Consider the following 14,571-nt stretch of genomic DNA (forward strand, 5'->3'; position numbering starts at 1 on the left):
CTTTAAGAGAGTAGACTTCCAGCTCCTTCCAGAATTGCCTAGAGCTTTCTCACCAGCTAAGCCTCTCTCAACAGAGTACTGATTGCCCTAATACAACAGGGGAAAAAAAGATGAATATATTTCTTCTCAGAAGTACTATATTCTAGATTTTGACAATTTATTTAACTCAACATTTAAGCTTATCTTGTGCCAATATGGTAAAACCATCACACTCTCCAATTCTCAAAGCTTAATCCACTATAAAGTGAAGACAATTTTAAGGTGCAGTTAATTGTTCTGCATCAAATCATCCCCCTTTCCTCTCATTTTGACTCCCTGAGTGAAGGACAACACAAAACGAAACAAAAATCACCAACTTGCTCCAAGATTAAGGTGTAATCAATGACAAGACCAACCAGGAGCAAAAGCTCATTAATTTGGTACAGTGACATTTCTCTCTGTCTTCCCTGGTTTGTTGATATCCAGCAAGGCTTACAGCCCTAGGACATCACTATAAGGTCAACAGCCTCTTGGCCTCTTGCCTACCCTACCACCTCAAGCGCATTTGCCAGTTGCCCCTTTCTGACTCTTCAGCTGCTAAAACTTGTAAAGAATAAGGGCTCAATTGAAAAGTGCATGTATCTATTTGTTGGACAAGAAGCCATTTCTCTGTCACCCAGTATTTTTCAGGAGTAAGGAAATTGCTGCTCAGAATGTTATAGCATGTAGAAAACCCTATTCACTCTGTATATGGTGTTTGTACGTGTGTGTGTCTGTGTGTGCATATATATATATATATACACAATACATATATAGATATTATAGAATAATATACAAATATATTTCTATAAAATATCCTGTTATTTGTTTGGGTATAGAAAGATCCACCAGAAGGCAGAGCTCTGGAAGACAGATAAGCAATGAATGTATGGAGTTCAGTACCATGTCTGTAAGTCTGTAGGCTACTACTTGCTAATTGTGCGATCTTGGGCACACCATAAAAATGAATTAAGAGGATGTAATAACACATGTCTAACACTCAGCATCATGCCAGACACATAGTGAATACCCAATAAAGGTTTTCAGCATAGTCATTATTACCATTACCATCATTATCACTAAACCAGCAAGGTGTTGGGTTCAAGGACTCAAAGATGAGTTAAGAAGAGAAAATATCCACATAAGCAAAGTAAAGAAGCAACACTTATCTCATATTTTTATTACAACACTTATGGTTGTGTGAGAGTCTATTTACGTTATATCTGTCTTATTCTGGGATCTGGCATTTCTGGGCGGCTGCTTCAATAACTTATTCAATACAATTACATAAGAAGGGATACATGCAAGTGTATTTCCCTCTCACCTTGACTGTCCACAGATCTTTGTCCCCCTCTAAAAAAGGAACACCTGGCCGGGCACAGTGGTTCACGCCTGTAATCCCAGCACTTTGGGAGGCCGAGGTGGGCGGATCACGAGGTCAGGAGATCGAGACCATCCTGGCTAACATGGTGAAACCCCGTCTCTACTAAAAACACAAAAATTAGCCAGGCATGGTGGCAGGTGTCTGTAGTCTCAGCTACTGGGGAGGCTGAAGCAAGAGAATGGCGGGTGAACCCAGGAGACGGAGCTTGCAGTGAGCCGAGATCACGCCACTGCACTCCAGCCTGGGTGACAGAGCGAGACTCAAGAAGAAAAAAAAAGGAACACCTGGAGGACAGAGCTTATCTGCTGTTGATCTAGGTACACACACACCTTCCCCTCGCTGGACCAGATCATTCCAAGGCATAAAGGAGTTAATCAATACAACACTGTTGAATAAATAAAAGAAATAAAATACAGTATAATAAAATTATCTTTGGATGACCATGAAGTTTGTTGTGTTCACTGCTCTGTTTAAAAACAGAGTTACTGAGCACTAGCTATATGCTAAGTCCTGTACTCGGGGCCATGGGTACCTTGCAGATGTCTAAGACTTGCCTGAGGTCATAGTCCCCAGTTTTTGGCATAGGCAGGTTTTCTGAGCATAAAGTACTGAAACCGCCCCAATAGTCCCATAGACACTTCTTTTGGATAAAAATAGGAATTGGTCCTTCCTGTCTTAAAGCTTGAAACTTAACATTTGTTTCATCTGAGTTCCTTCCTCAGGAAAGGCCCTGGAAGCCCCTCAAAAGGTATCAAAGAACTAAAACTCACCAGCTCATTGCATTCAGACAATGAGATGCCAGGCCCCTCATTTTATTTCCTTACCCTTCCCTAGTTCCTGTTTTCCAACACACTGTTACATTTCTTCCCTGCTATATTAAACCCCTAACTTTAGTGAGTCAGGGAGATGGATTTGAGACTCATCTCCCATCTCCTCAGCTCCAGCACCTGGTTAAAGCCTTCTTCCTTGGCAATAATAGTTGTCTCAGTGATTGGCTTTCTGTGCAGTGACCAGCAGGGCTGAGATTGGATCCCTAGTGTTTTGGTAACAGTATGAGCTGGTGCAGGAGAAAGTCAGTTTGCGCTAGGCCATCTAGTTTCCCTCAAGCAAGGCTGTGCTAGACAACTCAGAACCATCAGGCTTTCTCTTCCCGACCCCTGTCCTCTACCCACCCAGGCCTGTCCCACTCCTCCTCTGTATTAACATACCTACGGAGATTCCCTAAACTCTTGAGTACGGGCACTGTGAGCTGTTCAAAAGTCCTACCGAGGTTTCATATATGACATATGATATATTATATTATAATATGAAGTATTATACATATTTTTCCACCTTATTCTCTCTTTTCTAAATTACATTTTCAGTAAGGTATGTGTCATTCCTATTAAAGTACTAAAATGACCAGGCGTGGTGGCTCATGCTTGTAATCCTGAGAGTTGGGAGGCTGAGGTGGGAGGGTTACTTGAACCCAGGAGCTCAAAACCAGTTTGAGTAACAAAGTGGGACCCTGTGTCTATAAAAATAATAATAAAAAAAATTAGCCTAGGGTAGTGGCAAATATTTGTAGTCCCAGCTACTTGGGAGGCTAAGGTGGGAAGATCACTTTTATCTGGGCGTTTGAGGCTGTAGTAAGCTGTGATCATGCCACTGCACTCCAGCCTAGGTGACAGGGTGAGACTCTGTCTCAAATAATAATAATAATAATTTAAAATAAATAAAACTACCAGTTTCTAATATATCACATACCTGAAGTAGTCACACCAGTATATGACATATGGCAAATTACTATTAGGTGTATATTTTTAAAATACATTATGTATCTGTGGGTATAGTGTGTGTGTGTGTGCGTGTGTGCATGTGTGTGTGTATACACAGTCATCTCTCAGTATCTGGAGGGGATTGTTTCCAGAACCCCCCATGAATACTAGAATCCACAGATGCTCAAATTCCTGATAGAAGATGGTGTAGTATTTGCATATGATTTACTGACCTTCTCCCTAGTATATTTAATATCATTCCCAGATTGCTTGTAACACCAAATACAATATACATATTATGTAAATAATTGCTATACTGTATTTTTTACTTGTATCAGTGATAGTGTTGTGTTGTTTTTTAATTTTTTCCCCCAACAGTTTTGATCCAAGACGGGTTAAATTAACAGATCTAAAACCCACAGACAGGGAAGGCTGACTATATGTATATACACAGTTATGTATCACTTAATGAGGTGGATGAATTCTGAGAAACATGACGTTAGGTGAGTTTCTCATTGTGTGAACATAATACAGTATACTTACACAAACCTCAAAGGTATAGCACACTACTTATGTAGGCTGTAAGGTACACCCTATTGTTCCAAGACTACAAATCCGTACAGCATGTTACTGTGTTGAACACTGTGGGCAACTGTAACATCACGGTATTTGTGTATCTAAATATATCTAAACAAAAGAGGTACAGGAAAAATACAGTATAATTTTATGGGACCACTATTGTATATGGTGTCATTGACTAAAATGGCATTATACAGTGCATGACAGTATGCATCCTTCAGTGAAATTCACCTTAAGATTGAGAAGCCAGCAGGTCATTCTCACCACACTTTCCCAGACTTCACCCAAGTAGACTGCTCCTTCAGAAGGGAAGCCTGATACTAATGGAATGTGATGCCATTTTTTAAATTAAACCTTTCCACTAAGTTTGAAAAGGACATTCTTCTTAGACTGGGCCATCAGTAACAATGCCCCTTCATGGAGAGAAAAGCATACTGAACCTGAGCTTCCACAGTCTGGGGCGACCTGCTCCTCAGGCCCTGCAAGCATGCTCTTTCCACTGTGCAGGTGAAGAGTTATGACTGCGTAAGCCTCTGTCCCAGTGAGACAAAACTGCATTATCTATTAAATTTCTAATATGCAGACTATACTTTATATGGAAAATGCACTGCAGAAAAAAATGCTGGCTTTTACTCTTATACATGGAGATCCATTAGAGAAATCTATCAGGGAAGTATGAAGTTGCTCAGAGTTACAGAGATTATGATGAAGGGTTACAGAATTGAAGAAATATAATAGGTGCTGGCTCCTTAATGCACAAAAAATTATACTTTTATTAAGTCCCCTACCAAACTTCCCACACTTTCAGTTACATCCCTGTAACTAGGGACTATACCCAGAACTGGCAGCTTGGTTTTCAGGCTTCAGGCTGTCTTATGGCTTGAAGGTTGAGTTTCACTGGGGACTTGTCCCTATCTGCCTAGGAATTTGTTGGCCTTCTACTACTATCACGATAATTTTTCAAATGAATAGGTACAAATCCCTTAGCGTAAAGGAGCTCCTTGAATACCAGCATGACTGGGCAGTTGGGCTACCACGGGTCCAAAATCACGGATGGGAAACTCCTCCGAGACCCAATATGTTTTTCTCTTTCTACCTACGACCTGCACCTCCCCCATTTTGAGCCTATAAAAACCCTGCCCTCAGCCACACGTTGGGACTACCCGCCTTCTGGTAGGGACTCCCCACTTTGGGTCTCCTCTCCACTGAGAGCTGTTCCGTCACTCAATAAAACTCTTCTCTGCCTTGATCACTCTCCAGTTGTCCGTATAACCTCATTCTTCTTGGATGCAGGACAATAACCTGGGACCCACCAAACAGCGAGCGAGAAAGGAGCTGTAACACTGTAGCCTTCCTGTCCTCTGTTGGTGCCAGGCAGCTGCCCCACACAACAGGAAGTAGCAGTGGGGCTGGGCCAGGCAGGCTAGGAGCCATGAGCTAGAGCAGAGCAGTGGGACTGAACGAGCTGTAACACGAATGAGCTGAAACCCACCCCCACCCCATTTGCCACACTGTCGCTGGTGGGAAGGAGAGAAGAGCTGTGACCTTTCTGGGGGCCCCGACCTCAGCTCCCCAAGCCAGGGCTATGTCATGCTGTAACACCCCCTTTGGAGTTCCATGATTGCTGGTGTCCCCGAGTTTTTAGGGTGCCACTGCATTCCCCTCGTCCAGACACCAGCGCCCAAGGCGGAAGCCCCTTGTTGTACACCTGGTCCAGCCACAGCCTTGCACAGAGCCAATGCCTGGAGCTGCCCACCCCCACCACAGCAGCTGGTACACCTGGTTTGCCCTTGGCGGGCATGAGACATGGACCAGTAGTATGAGCTGAGTGCAGCCTGATGGGCCAAGTGGGCAGAGCAAGCCCTGTGGGCACAAGCAAAACTCAAGCAGAGGCACTGCCAGCTGCGGAGGTCTCTGGCTGGCGAAGAGGCACTGAAAAAATCCTGTATCATTTCCACACTCTATATGTGTGAAGCAATACAGTGTGAATCCCAAAGATAAGGGTGTGCATGAGTGTGGGTATGATGCCTGTGCTGCTGGTGAGCGGCAAGACCACCACGGAAGGGAAGTTGGTATGTTGCCCTGGGCCGGGCGCGGTGGCTCATGCCTGTAATCCCAGCATTTTGGGATGCTGAGGCCGGCAGATCACCTGAGGTCGGAAGTTCAAGATCAGCCTGACCAACATGGAGAAACTCCGTCTCTACCAAAAACACAAAAAAATTAGCCAGGCGTAGTGGTGCATGTCTGTAATCCCACCATTTTGGGAGGCTGAGGCCGGCAGATCACCTGAGGTTGGAAGTTCAAGATCAGCCTGACCAACATGGAGAATCCCCGTCTCCATCAAAAATACAAAAAAATTAGCCACGCGTGGTGGCGCATGCCTGTAATCCCAGCTACTCGGTAGGCTGAGGCAGGAGAATCGCTTGAACCTGGGAGGCAGAGGTTGCGCTGAGCCGAGATCCCACCATTGCACTCCAGCCTGGGCAACAAGAGCGAAACTCCGTCTCAAAAAATAAAAAAAAATGTTTCCCTGGTAGAGAGCCTCGTTCTGCAGACCTAGAGGCTGCTGATTCTTCTGCAAAGAGACTTCCAGTCTCACTTCTTCTCCAATAAACTCACACAGGTCAGTGAGACGGTGCATAAACACAACCTATTGTACAGGTTAGCAAAAGAATCTGGATGACTAAAAGAAGGGGTCTATAAAGAAAGTAAAGCTCTGGCCTGCCTGGAGATAAAGCCCAGCGCATCACTAAAGGAAACAGAGAAGAAAGAGAGAAAGCAAGCAGTGCACATTACCAGGAATCTTCCTGCCAGGAAAAAGTGAGTGGGACAGCAGTAGCAGGCATCATGCTTAAATAACACGGTAATTATTAGCTCCATTTATCTACATACCTCCAAAGCGAGCTCTCCGTGATGCTCCCCAGGTTATAGTCATAGAGCTTTGTCAAAATGAGAATCACCTGAAGGCAAAAGAAGAAATCATGGTTAGTCTCAAACAATTACAATCTCTTAGAACTGAAATGGCCCAAGGGAGGGCTTAGGATTCCTTTAATAGGTGCTTAACATAATTGAATGAATTGTGAGAGCATTTGCCGCACTGACTGGGGAAGGGTTGGCATGTCTTTCTGCCTTCCACTGAATTGCTTAGGCCTTTATTCTCCCCACCTTTCTCCCTGTCACCCTGCAGCAAGGGTTACCTGCTCCTGCAGGCATTTCTTTCCCTAGTGGGTTTAACGCTTTTAGGGAAGGCTGGCAGAGCTGCCAAATATGCACACCACTCAGGTACTCATTGAGCAGATGCCTGGGAGAAAGGAAGGTCAATGATTAGTTTCCAGCCCTAGTAGCTGGGCGCATTGAGCAGGTTACCCAATGTGCCTAGCTACCATCTTTTTGGGAGACAGCAAAGAATTATTTGAAAGAATGTCAGTATGCCCATTTATTAAGGGGGATGAAGAGTAATGCTATCTCCCAAAAGAATTGCTGTTTAAAGTTAAATTAGGAAATAAATACAAATTACATATCTATTAGCATGTGTGGCTTTTTTTTTTTTTTTTTTGAGATGGAGTTTCGCTGGCTCGTGTTGCCCATGCTGGAGTGCAGTGGCACGATCTCGGCTCACTGCAACCTCCGCCTCCCGGGTTCAAGGGATTCTCCTGCCTCAGCCTCCCGAGTAGCTGGGATTACAGTCGCCCACCACCACACCCGGCTAATTTTTTGCATTTTTAGAGATGGGGTTTCGCCATGTTGGGAAGGCTGGTCTCGAACTCCTGACCTCAGGTGATCCGCCCACCTCAGCCTCCCAAAGTGCTGGGATTACAGGCATGAGCCACTGCACCTGGCCTAGCATGGGATTCTTAAATATTAATTCCTTCCCTTTGCCCTATGTGAGCTTGGTTTTAACTTTCTTCTGACTTCCAATTTCTAGGAAAGCCATTAAATAGAAGCCACATTGGCAGGGCTGAACAACAGCATTTTAACAGGAGCAAATCTATTTCATGGGGTCCAGATAATTACTGTGTAATATATTTCTTATGGAACCCTCCATAAGAAACAGAGAAAATCAAAAATTAGGAACAGGTCTCAGGAAAGAAGCCGTAGAATTGCGGAATGCTGAATTTAAGCTATATTCGCTTCACAGAAAATCCTCCTCTGAAATCGAAAGCAGCACTATTTCCAACTTTACCCAGAGGAACCTAAACTATTTCATTCTTTCAGAATTCAACAAACATTTATTAGGAGCCCAGGATTTTGTCTGATACCAGAAGAGAACGCAAAGCAAAACAGATTCAGTCTATGAGTCCGTGATCCAGTTAGGACAGAAGCCTCATGAAAGAAAAGGGAAGTTGATAGAGCTATATACCCCTTCTCAAGTCACACCGAAACCCTTCCCATCACAGCTGCTCCGGAAGACAGCTTCTTCTGGTGTCTGCAACAATGAACCGAGTCCACCCGGTTACTTGAAATACATGAGCCCAAGGACACTTGCGAAGATTCCACAGAGCAGTGTGTATTCCTAACCACTGATTTCTCCACCTTTTACTTGCTCTTCTTACGTAAGGGGAAAACATTATGGGTTTGCTCAGTTTTCTGTCGAAATTCGTATTTTCCTCCTGGTACTCATAACCTAGAAGATTTGGCCCAGCCCAGCTGTTTCCAACTCAGCAGAAAAATGTTGACATTGATTTCCTGAATTCTTCTCTGAAGGCCAAGGGATCAGTTCTAGGCACAGTGAACACAGAACATTCTAACCTTAAATTCCGGGGCTGCAAGCTGCTGAAGAATGCTGAGTCCAAGTTCCACTCTACTAGCACAGCGTTTGATTTACTGAAGGCACAAGCATCAGTGAACACATTCTTAACTTTTTTTTAATTTCACAGCAAGCAAACTGGAACTCCCTGACCTTAGGTTTGTTCTGAGTTCAAGGAAAAAAAAAATCACAGTAACTTAAAAACAGGCAGAGATCCCAGAGTACCTGTCATCTAAGGCCACCCCTCTCCTAAACTACAGCACAGCTTCCTTCCTTCCAGGTCCTGTTCAAAACTTGCTTCTTTAGCATGTGTGAGGTGCGGGGCACCCTATGGACACATCAGATGGCATGCCTGTGGCGGGGGCATATGCTTAACAGATCCATGTGCCAATTAAGTCGCTCTCAGTGCTAAATTTCAATCACTGCCATCCCAGGAACGCTGATCAGTGGCAGCAGGGTGGCTGTTTGTTTGAAGACACAGAATGATGTTGCTCCTCCACCTCAGTACAATTTTGCCGAATAAGCCTATAAATCCCCCACTAAGAAAATAGGGGTGTGGGCATAATGCATTTCTAGGTAGTTGCTCTCCTGATACAAGACCGCAGTAAACTAAATAATAAAGTTCAGCTGGTCACAGGCTGTGTCTCCCATTCTTGTGATGAGGGAATTCAAAGGCGCCCCGGAGAAGGAACCCTTTAACCCAGCATGTAATGGTGTGGAGCCACTCGCACAAGCACACAGAAATTGTTTAAGCAATCCCAGGGCAGGCGGGCAGGGAGGTAGAGACCGCTCCCTGCCTCTTCTTGCAGGGCTAGTAAAACTGAAATGCCAGTGATACACTCAGGCAGTTTATCAATACAGCACCAGAAGAGGAGTCCTTTATGACATTTGAAAGCATATCTGCTTCAATCAATCAATTTAATCTTTCTGTTTTCAGAACGAGAGCAAGAAAGGAGAACTGCTAACCTTTAGTTATGTTTTCAATCAATTATTTGAGATTTCTTTTTCTTTTTTCCCTTCACTGCCTCTGTGCATTATTTACCATCTTATTACTGAACAACGATGCATCCTTATGTTAGATATGTTTTGCTGTTTGTTTGTTTGCTTTTCTGTTATGGCAATACTATTTAACAAATCAGTTTCTGTTAAGGGATCCAGAGGCAAAATTACTACATTTAAATGAGAAAATGTGAAAAAATGAAATTGCCTCCCTATTCTGATTTTATTCTCTGTCGTTTTTGTTGTATTTTTCAAACTCAAAATGGGGCAAAATGAAGCTGTTTTGTTTGCTTTCGTTTTTGTTTTGAGATGGGAGTCTCGCTCTATTGCTCGGTCTGGTCTCAACTTCTGGGCTGAAGGGATCCTCCCACTTTAACCTCCCTAGTAGCTGGGAGTAAGGTGCAGGATACTGCGTCCAGCTTTCAGTGGAACTTTTCAATTAAGTGAAATGTTGTATGTGCTTAAATAATATACACATAATTTATTTTTATTCATTCAGCACACAATTTTCATGTATAGAAAAACTCTGAGTTCAAGTGTAGAGTATTCAAGTTCAATCAAAAAGCAAAGCTGTTTTGATGAACACATATACATCTCAAAATGCATATGAACACATATACCCCCACACAAAGTGGCATATCCATCAGCACCCCATTTATTTCTGTATCTTGTTTTCATTATATAGTGTTAAAACATCCCTGATTCAAAACAAGTGGTCACAATATGGTACTAGCTTTTTAAGGTTCCTCCCTAAATCTTAGGATATTATCTTTAAATAGCTATGACCCAAATTATCTAAGACTTGATAACCTCCACCTATGCCATACCAGGACCTCAGCATCCAGTTATTTCTGGAATTTCCACAGTGACATGCTTCAAGTATTCCCCTCGCCAGTCTAGGACTTGCTGTCAGCACATGACATTTGTACTTCTTTCACTGTGACTCCTTCTTGCCACATCTATCACTTACAAAACTTTTGGGAGGAACTTCACTTAGTCCATACTTTTTTTTCTTTTTTTTCTTTTTTTTTTTTTTTTGAGATGGAATCTCGCTGTGTTGCCAGGCTGGAGTGCAGTGGCGTGATCTCGGCTCACTGCAACCTCCGCCTCACAGGTTCAAGCAATTCTCCTGCCTCAGTCTCCCGAGTAGCTGAGACTACAGGTGCGCCACCACACCCAGCTAATTTTTGTACTTTTAGTAGAGATGGAATTTCACCATGTTGACCAGAATGGTCTCGATCTCTTGACCTCGTGATCCACCTGCCTTGGCCTCCCAAAGTGCTGGGATTACAGGCGTGAGCCACCGCGCCCGGCCAGTCCATACTTAGAGAGAGGATGCCGGTGCCCACTCACCAAGCTGCTGTTCTCAAATCACCCATTCCTTGGAGGGTAGAAGGGTGCCAGAAACAGTGCCAGGTCAGGTTCTGTGCAGGAATGGGAGAGAGTCCAACGGAGTGAGCAAGGGCTTCTTCTCCCACAGCACTGAGCCACATTTTCATAACCCGGGCTCCCAAACTATTAGTGACCCTTTGCTCAGGCCCTTACAAAGCTCCTACTGAATAATTCCATCAACTCTAGCCCTCGCTCCCTCTGGATATGGAGTTGAGAAACCATCACAAAGGACTCTGTGAGAGGAGAATGTCAATTACATTCCTCCCTTCTAGCCCCAACCTCTTTCTGCACTGGGTTACAGAACAAAAGCATTCACAAACAGATGCTGGTATATGGATGACTAATAAGACTGTTCCACTATAAATTACCAAAAGTCAGTGAAAAATATTCTGTTGTATCAAAACGGTAGGGGCAAGAAGCCTTATTTACAGGTATGCATTGAAATGAATTAACCTGCCAGCAGCATAAGACAGGCAGTCTCTCCTATGCCAATTATCAGTCACGTAACACCTTTGACTATGACAGCATGGTTTTTATTATTAACATAAAATATAATTTAGAAATGAAACCCTAAACATTTAAGGAACCAGAGAACACCTTCCTGGTAATCTGGTTCTACACACAGCAACTTTTGAAAACTTGTGTATTAACTAAGTAGTAGATTGGAGAGAACCGAAATTTTTCTATGCTTTTCTAAATAGAAGCCTAGGAATTTTCCATTTCTTTTCTTAAAAACAAAAATATAGTGTCTTCCTCTTTTTATTTACTGAAGAATTCACCCCACAGAAATGGGATGGAAGTGAGGCAAGAGACTGGAGGAACTTATTTCCTGGTCCTGGCAGGGTGAAATGAAGAAACCTGCAGAACTAGCAGATGGCGCCAAAGGCAATCTCCAGTTGCCCTCCCTGTTCTCCTTAGCGTAAGACACTCCCACCAGTGCCATGACAGTTGAGAAGTTCCATAGCAACACCTGGAAGTTACCACTCCTTTTCTGGAGATTTGTGAATAGCCCACCCCCTAATTTGCAAGTAATTAAAAGTGGGTATAAATATTGCTAGCAAACAGCCCATACACTGCTACTCTGGGCACACTGCCTATGGGTTAGCCCTGCTCTGGAAGGAGTAGCCATTCTGCTGTACATTGCCACTTAATAAACCTGCTTTCTTCTACCATCAGCTCACTCTTGAATTCTTTCCTGAGTGAAGTCAAGAACCCTCCCAGGCTAAGCCCTAGTTGTGGGGTTCACCTGCTTTGCATCAGGAGGTTGGGGAGGTGTCAGTGGATTTGTAAGGGTACTTAGCCTGCCTACTGCTCATCCAAGGACATCTTAGAAAATGGGGACATATCAGGGCTGGGCATGGTGGCTCACGCCTGTAATCTCAGCAATTTGGGAGGCCAAGGCGGGAGGATCACCTGAGGTCGGGAGTTCAAGACCAGCCTGACCAACATGGAGAAACCTCGTCTCCATTAAAAATACAAAATTAGCCTGGCATGGTGGTGCATGCCTTCATCTCAGCTACTTGGGAGGCTGAGGCAGAATTGCTTGAACCTGGGAGGTAGAGGTTGCAGTGAGCCAAGATCGCGAAATTGCACTCCAGCCTGGGCAACAAGAGCAAAACTCCATCTCAAAAAAAAAAAAAAAAGAAAAGAAAAGAAAAAGAAAATGGGGACATATCTCTTCACTCTTCAATTAATAATAATTCGCATTCTTGTTTTCCTCTATGTCCAACTGTGGAAGCAGTATCGAATCTCAAAAGAAACAAAAGTATGGGCTTAGGATTAATGAGTACACAATCCCAAAATGTCTTCCATTCCTTATGGTCTATATTTCCAAATCCTGAATAACGTAGATGACTAGGTCCTAGTCTATAAAACAGCACTATTTCTTTTGTACTCCTCTCAACCACTAGTGATTCAGGGATGGCATGGGCAGGTGCTTCTTGTAACACATGGGAAGACTCCACAGCACTTAGCCATACTAATGGTCATAATTGCTCTTGCCTGGGGTGGGCCATAGTCTGGCTTGGGTGAGCATGGGAACAACCATCATGAAGACGCCGGCATGTTGGGTGGTGCTGATGCTGGCCACCTTTGTCCTGCTCCCACCATCTTACAGCAGGCCTTAGTGTTTTTTCATTGTCCAAGCTCAGACAGCCACCTCTCTGCTTATTTCAGCAGCTTGCTAGAGACCAATTGTTTAGATGTATTTACAGATCCTGAGGAAAGCAAATATGGGGGAAGAGAATAATAAGGAGCCTGAAGAGATTTGGAGTAATCTTTCATGAGAATCAAAGAGTTGGATAAAATAAGAGAGGAGTGTTCAATGGCCAGAAATTTTTTTTTTTTTTTTTTTTTTTTTTTTTTGAGACAGTCTTGCTCTGTTGCCCAGGCTGGAGTGCAGTGGTGCGATCTCGGCTCACTGCAAGCTCCGCCTCCTGGGTTAATGCCATTCTCCTGCCTCAGCCTCCCGAGTAGCTGGGACTACAGGTGCCCACCACCATGCCCGGCTAATTTTTCATATTTTTAGTAGAGACGGGGTTTCACCGTGTTAGCCAGGATGGTCTCGATCTCCTGACCTTGTGATCCACCCGCCTCGGCCTCCCAAAGTGCTGGGATTACAGGTGTGAGGCACCGTACCTGGCCAGAAATTTGTTTTTGATTGTTTTCTTTGCACTCCAATTTTAGGGAAAAGAAGCAAACTCACAGCACTAGTTTTCTTTAAAATATGCATGTTCCAGATTGTGTGTCTTTGGCTAAGTATTTATTTGACTTTCCAACTTAAACAGAGGTTCTCATTTTTTTGGGGACTCAAGAATCCTTTAAGAATATGATCTGATACAACTTATGGGCATAAAACAATAAATATAACTTTAATAATATTACTCATCTCTTGAATCCAGAGGGGGCCATACATCCAAGAATAAGAACTTCCATAATTTTCAGAAAATAAGAGCTTTCTTTAGAAGAAAAGAACTTTCAGCTCCAAAATTCTGCAGATTTAATTTAATAAACATTTATTAAGCTTTGTTAAAAGGCAATAATTTAAAAATACATGCTTTGAGGATACAAAACAAGGAATGATATTTGATATGAGTCTCTAAAAGCTCAGTCTTAGGAGAGGCAGACCCATACACAGGTACTTACAAAATATGAGGAAAAAACATGTGAAGCAGGAGGAAAGTGTTTCTATCTTTCAAGGAGCAAGTAAGAGAGATGTAATCAAGAGATATTTCTTAGAAAAGGATGCATTTAAGACAAACCCCAGAAGTTGAGTGTGATTCTGATGAAGATGAGAGGTATACAAAGGGTACTGTAAGGAAAGGAACTGAGGGAGAAGGCTCAGAGAGCATTAAGAAAAGGTCAAGTCTTCTGGTTTACCTGAAGGTTAGAGTATGAGTAGGGACCCACACAATATCAGAACACAGAGATAGGCTTTGGCACTATTGTGGAGGACCTTAAATATCAGGCTGGTAGTGTGCTCTGCTCAAAACAGAAAAGGCTTTGGAACCAGAAGATGACCAGATTTTGATTTTTAATTTATTTTTTTACAGGCAAGGTCTTACTCTGTCACCCAGGCTAGAGTGCAGTGATGCAGTCATAGCTCGCTGCAGCCTTGAACTCCTGAGCTCAAGTGATCCTCCTGCCTCAGCTTCCTGGGTAGATGGGACTACAGGCACACGCCACTATGCCTGGCT

General features: G+C 43.4%; 1 protein-coding gene across 5 annotated transcripts in view; it reads right to left on the reverse strand.

The window, feature by feature from the left end:
* SORCS1 (sortilin related VPS10 domain containing receptor 1) overlaps positions 1-14,571 on the reverse strand; it is a 594,724-nt gene that overhangs the window by 379,169 nt on the left and 200,984 nt on the right. For all 5 annotated transcript variants that reach the window (XM_002821140.5, XM_003777633.4, XM_009245781.4 and 2 more), the window contains exon 2: positions 6,631-6,698. In XM_002821140.5, the coding sequence (XP_002821186.6) occupies positions 6,631-6,698 (68 nt within the window). The remainder of the gene's footprint in view (positions 1-6,630; positions 6,699-14,571) is intronic.

The sequence above is a fragment of the Pongo abelii genome, chromosome 8 (assembly GCF_028885655.2).
Source record: "Pongo abelii isolate AG06213 chromosome 8, NHGRI_mPonAbe1-v2.0_pri, whole genome shotgun sequence".
NCBI classification, from domain to species: domain Eukaryota; kingdom Metazoa; phylum Chordata; class Mammalia; order Primates; family Hominidae; genus Pongo; species Pongo abelii.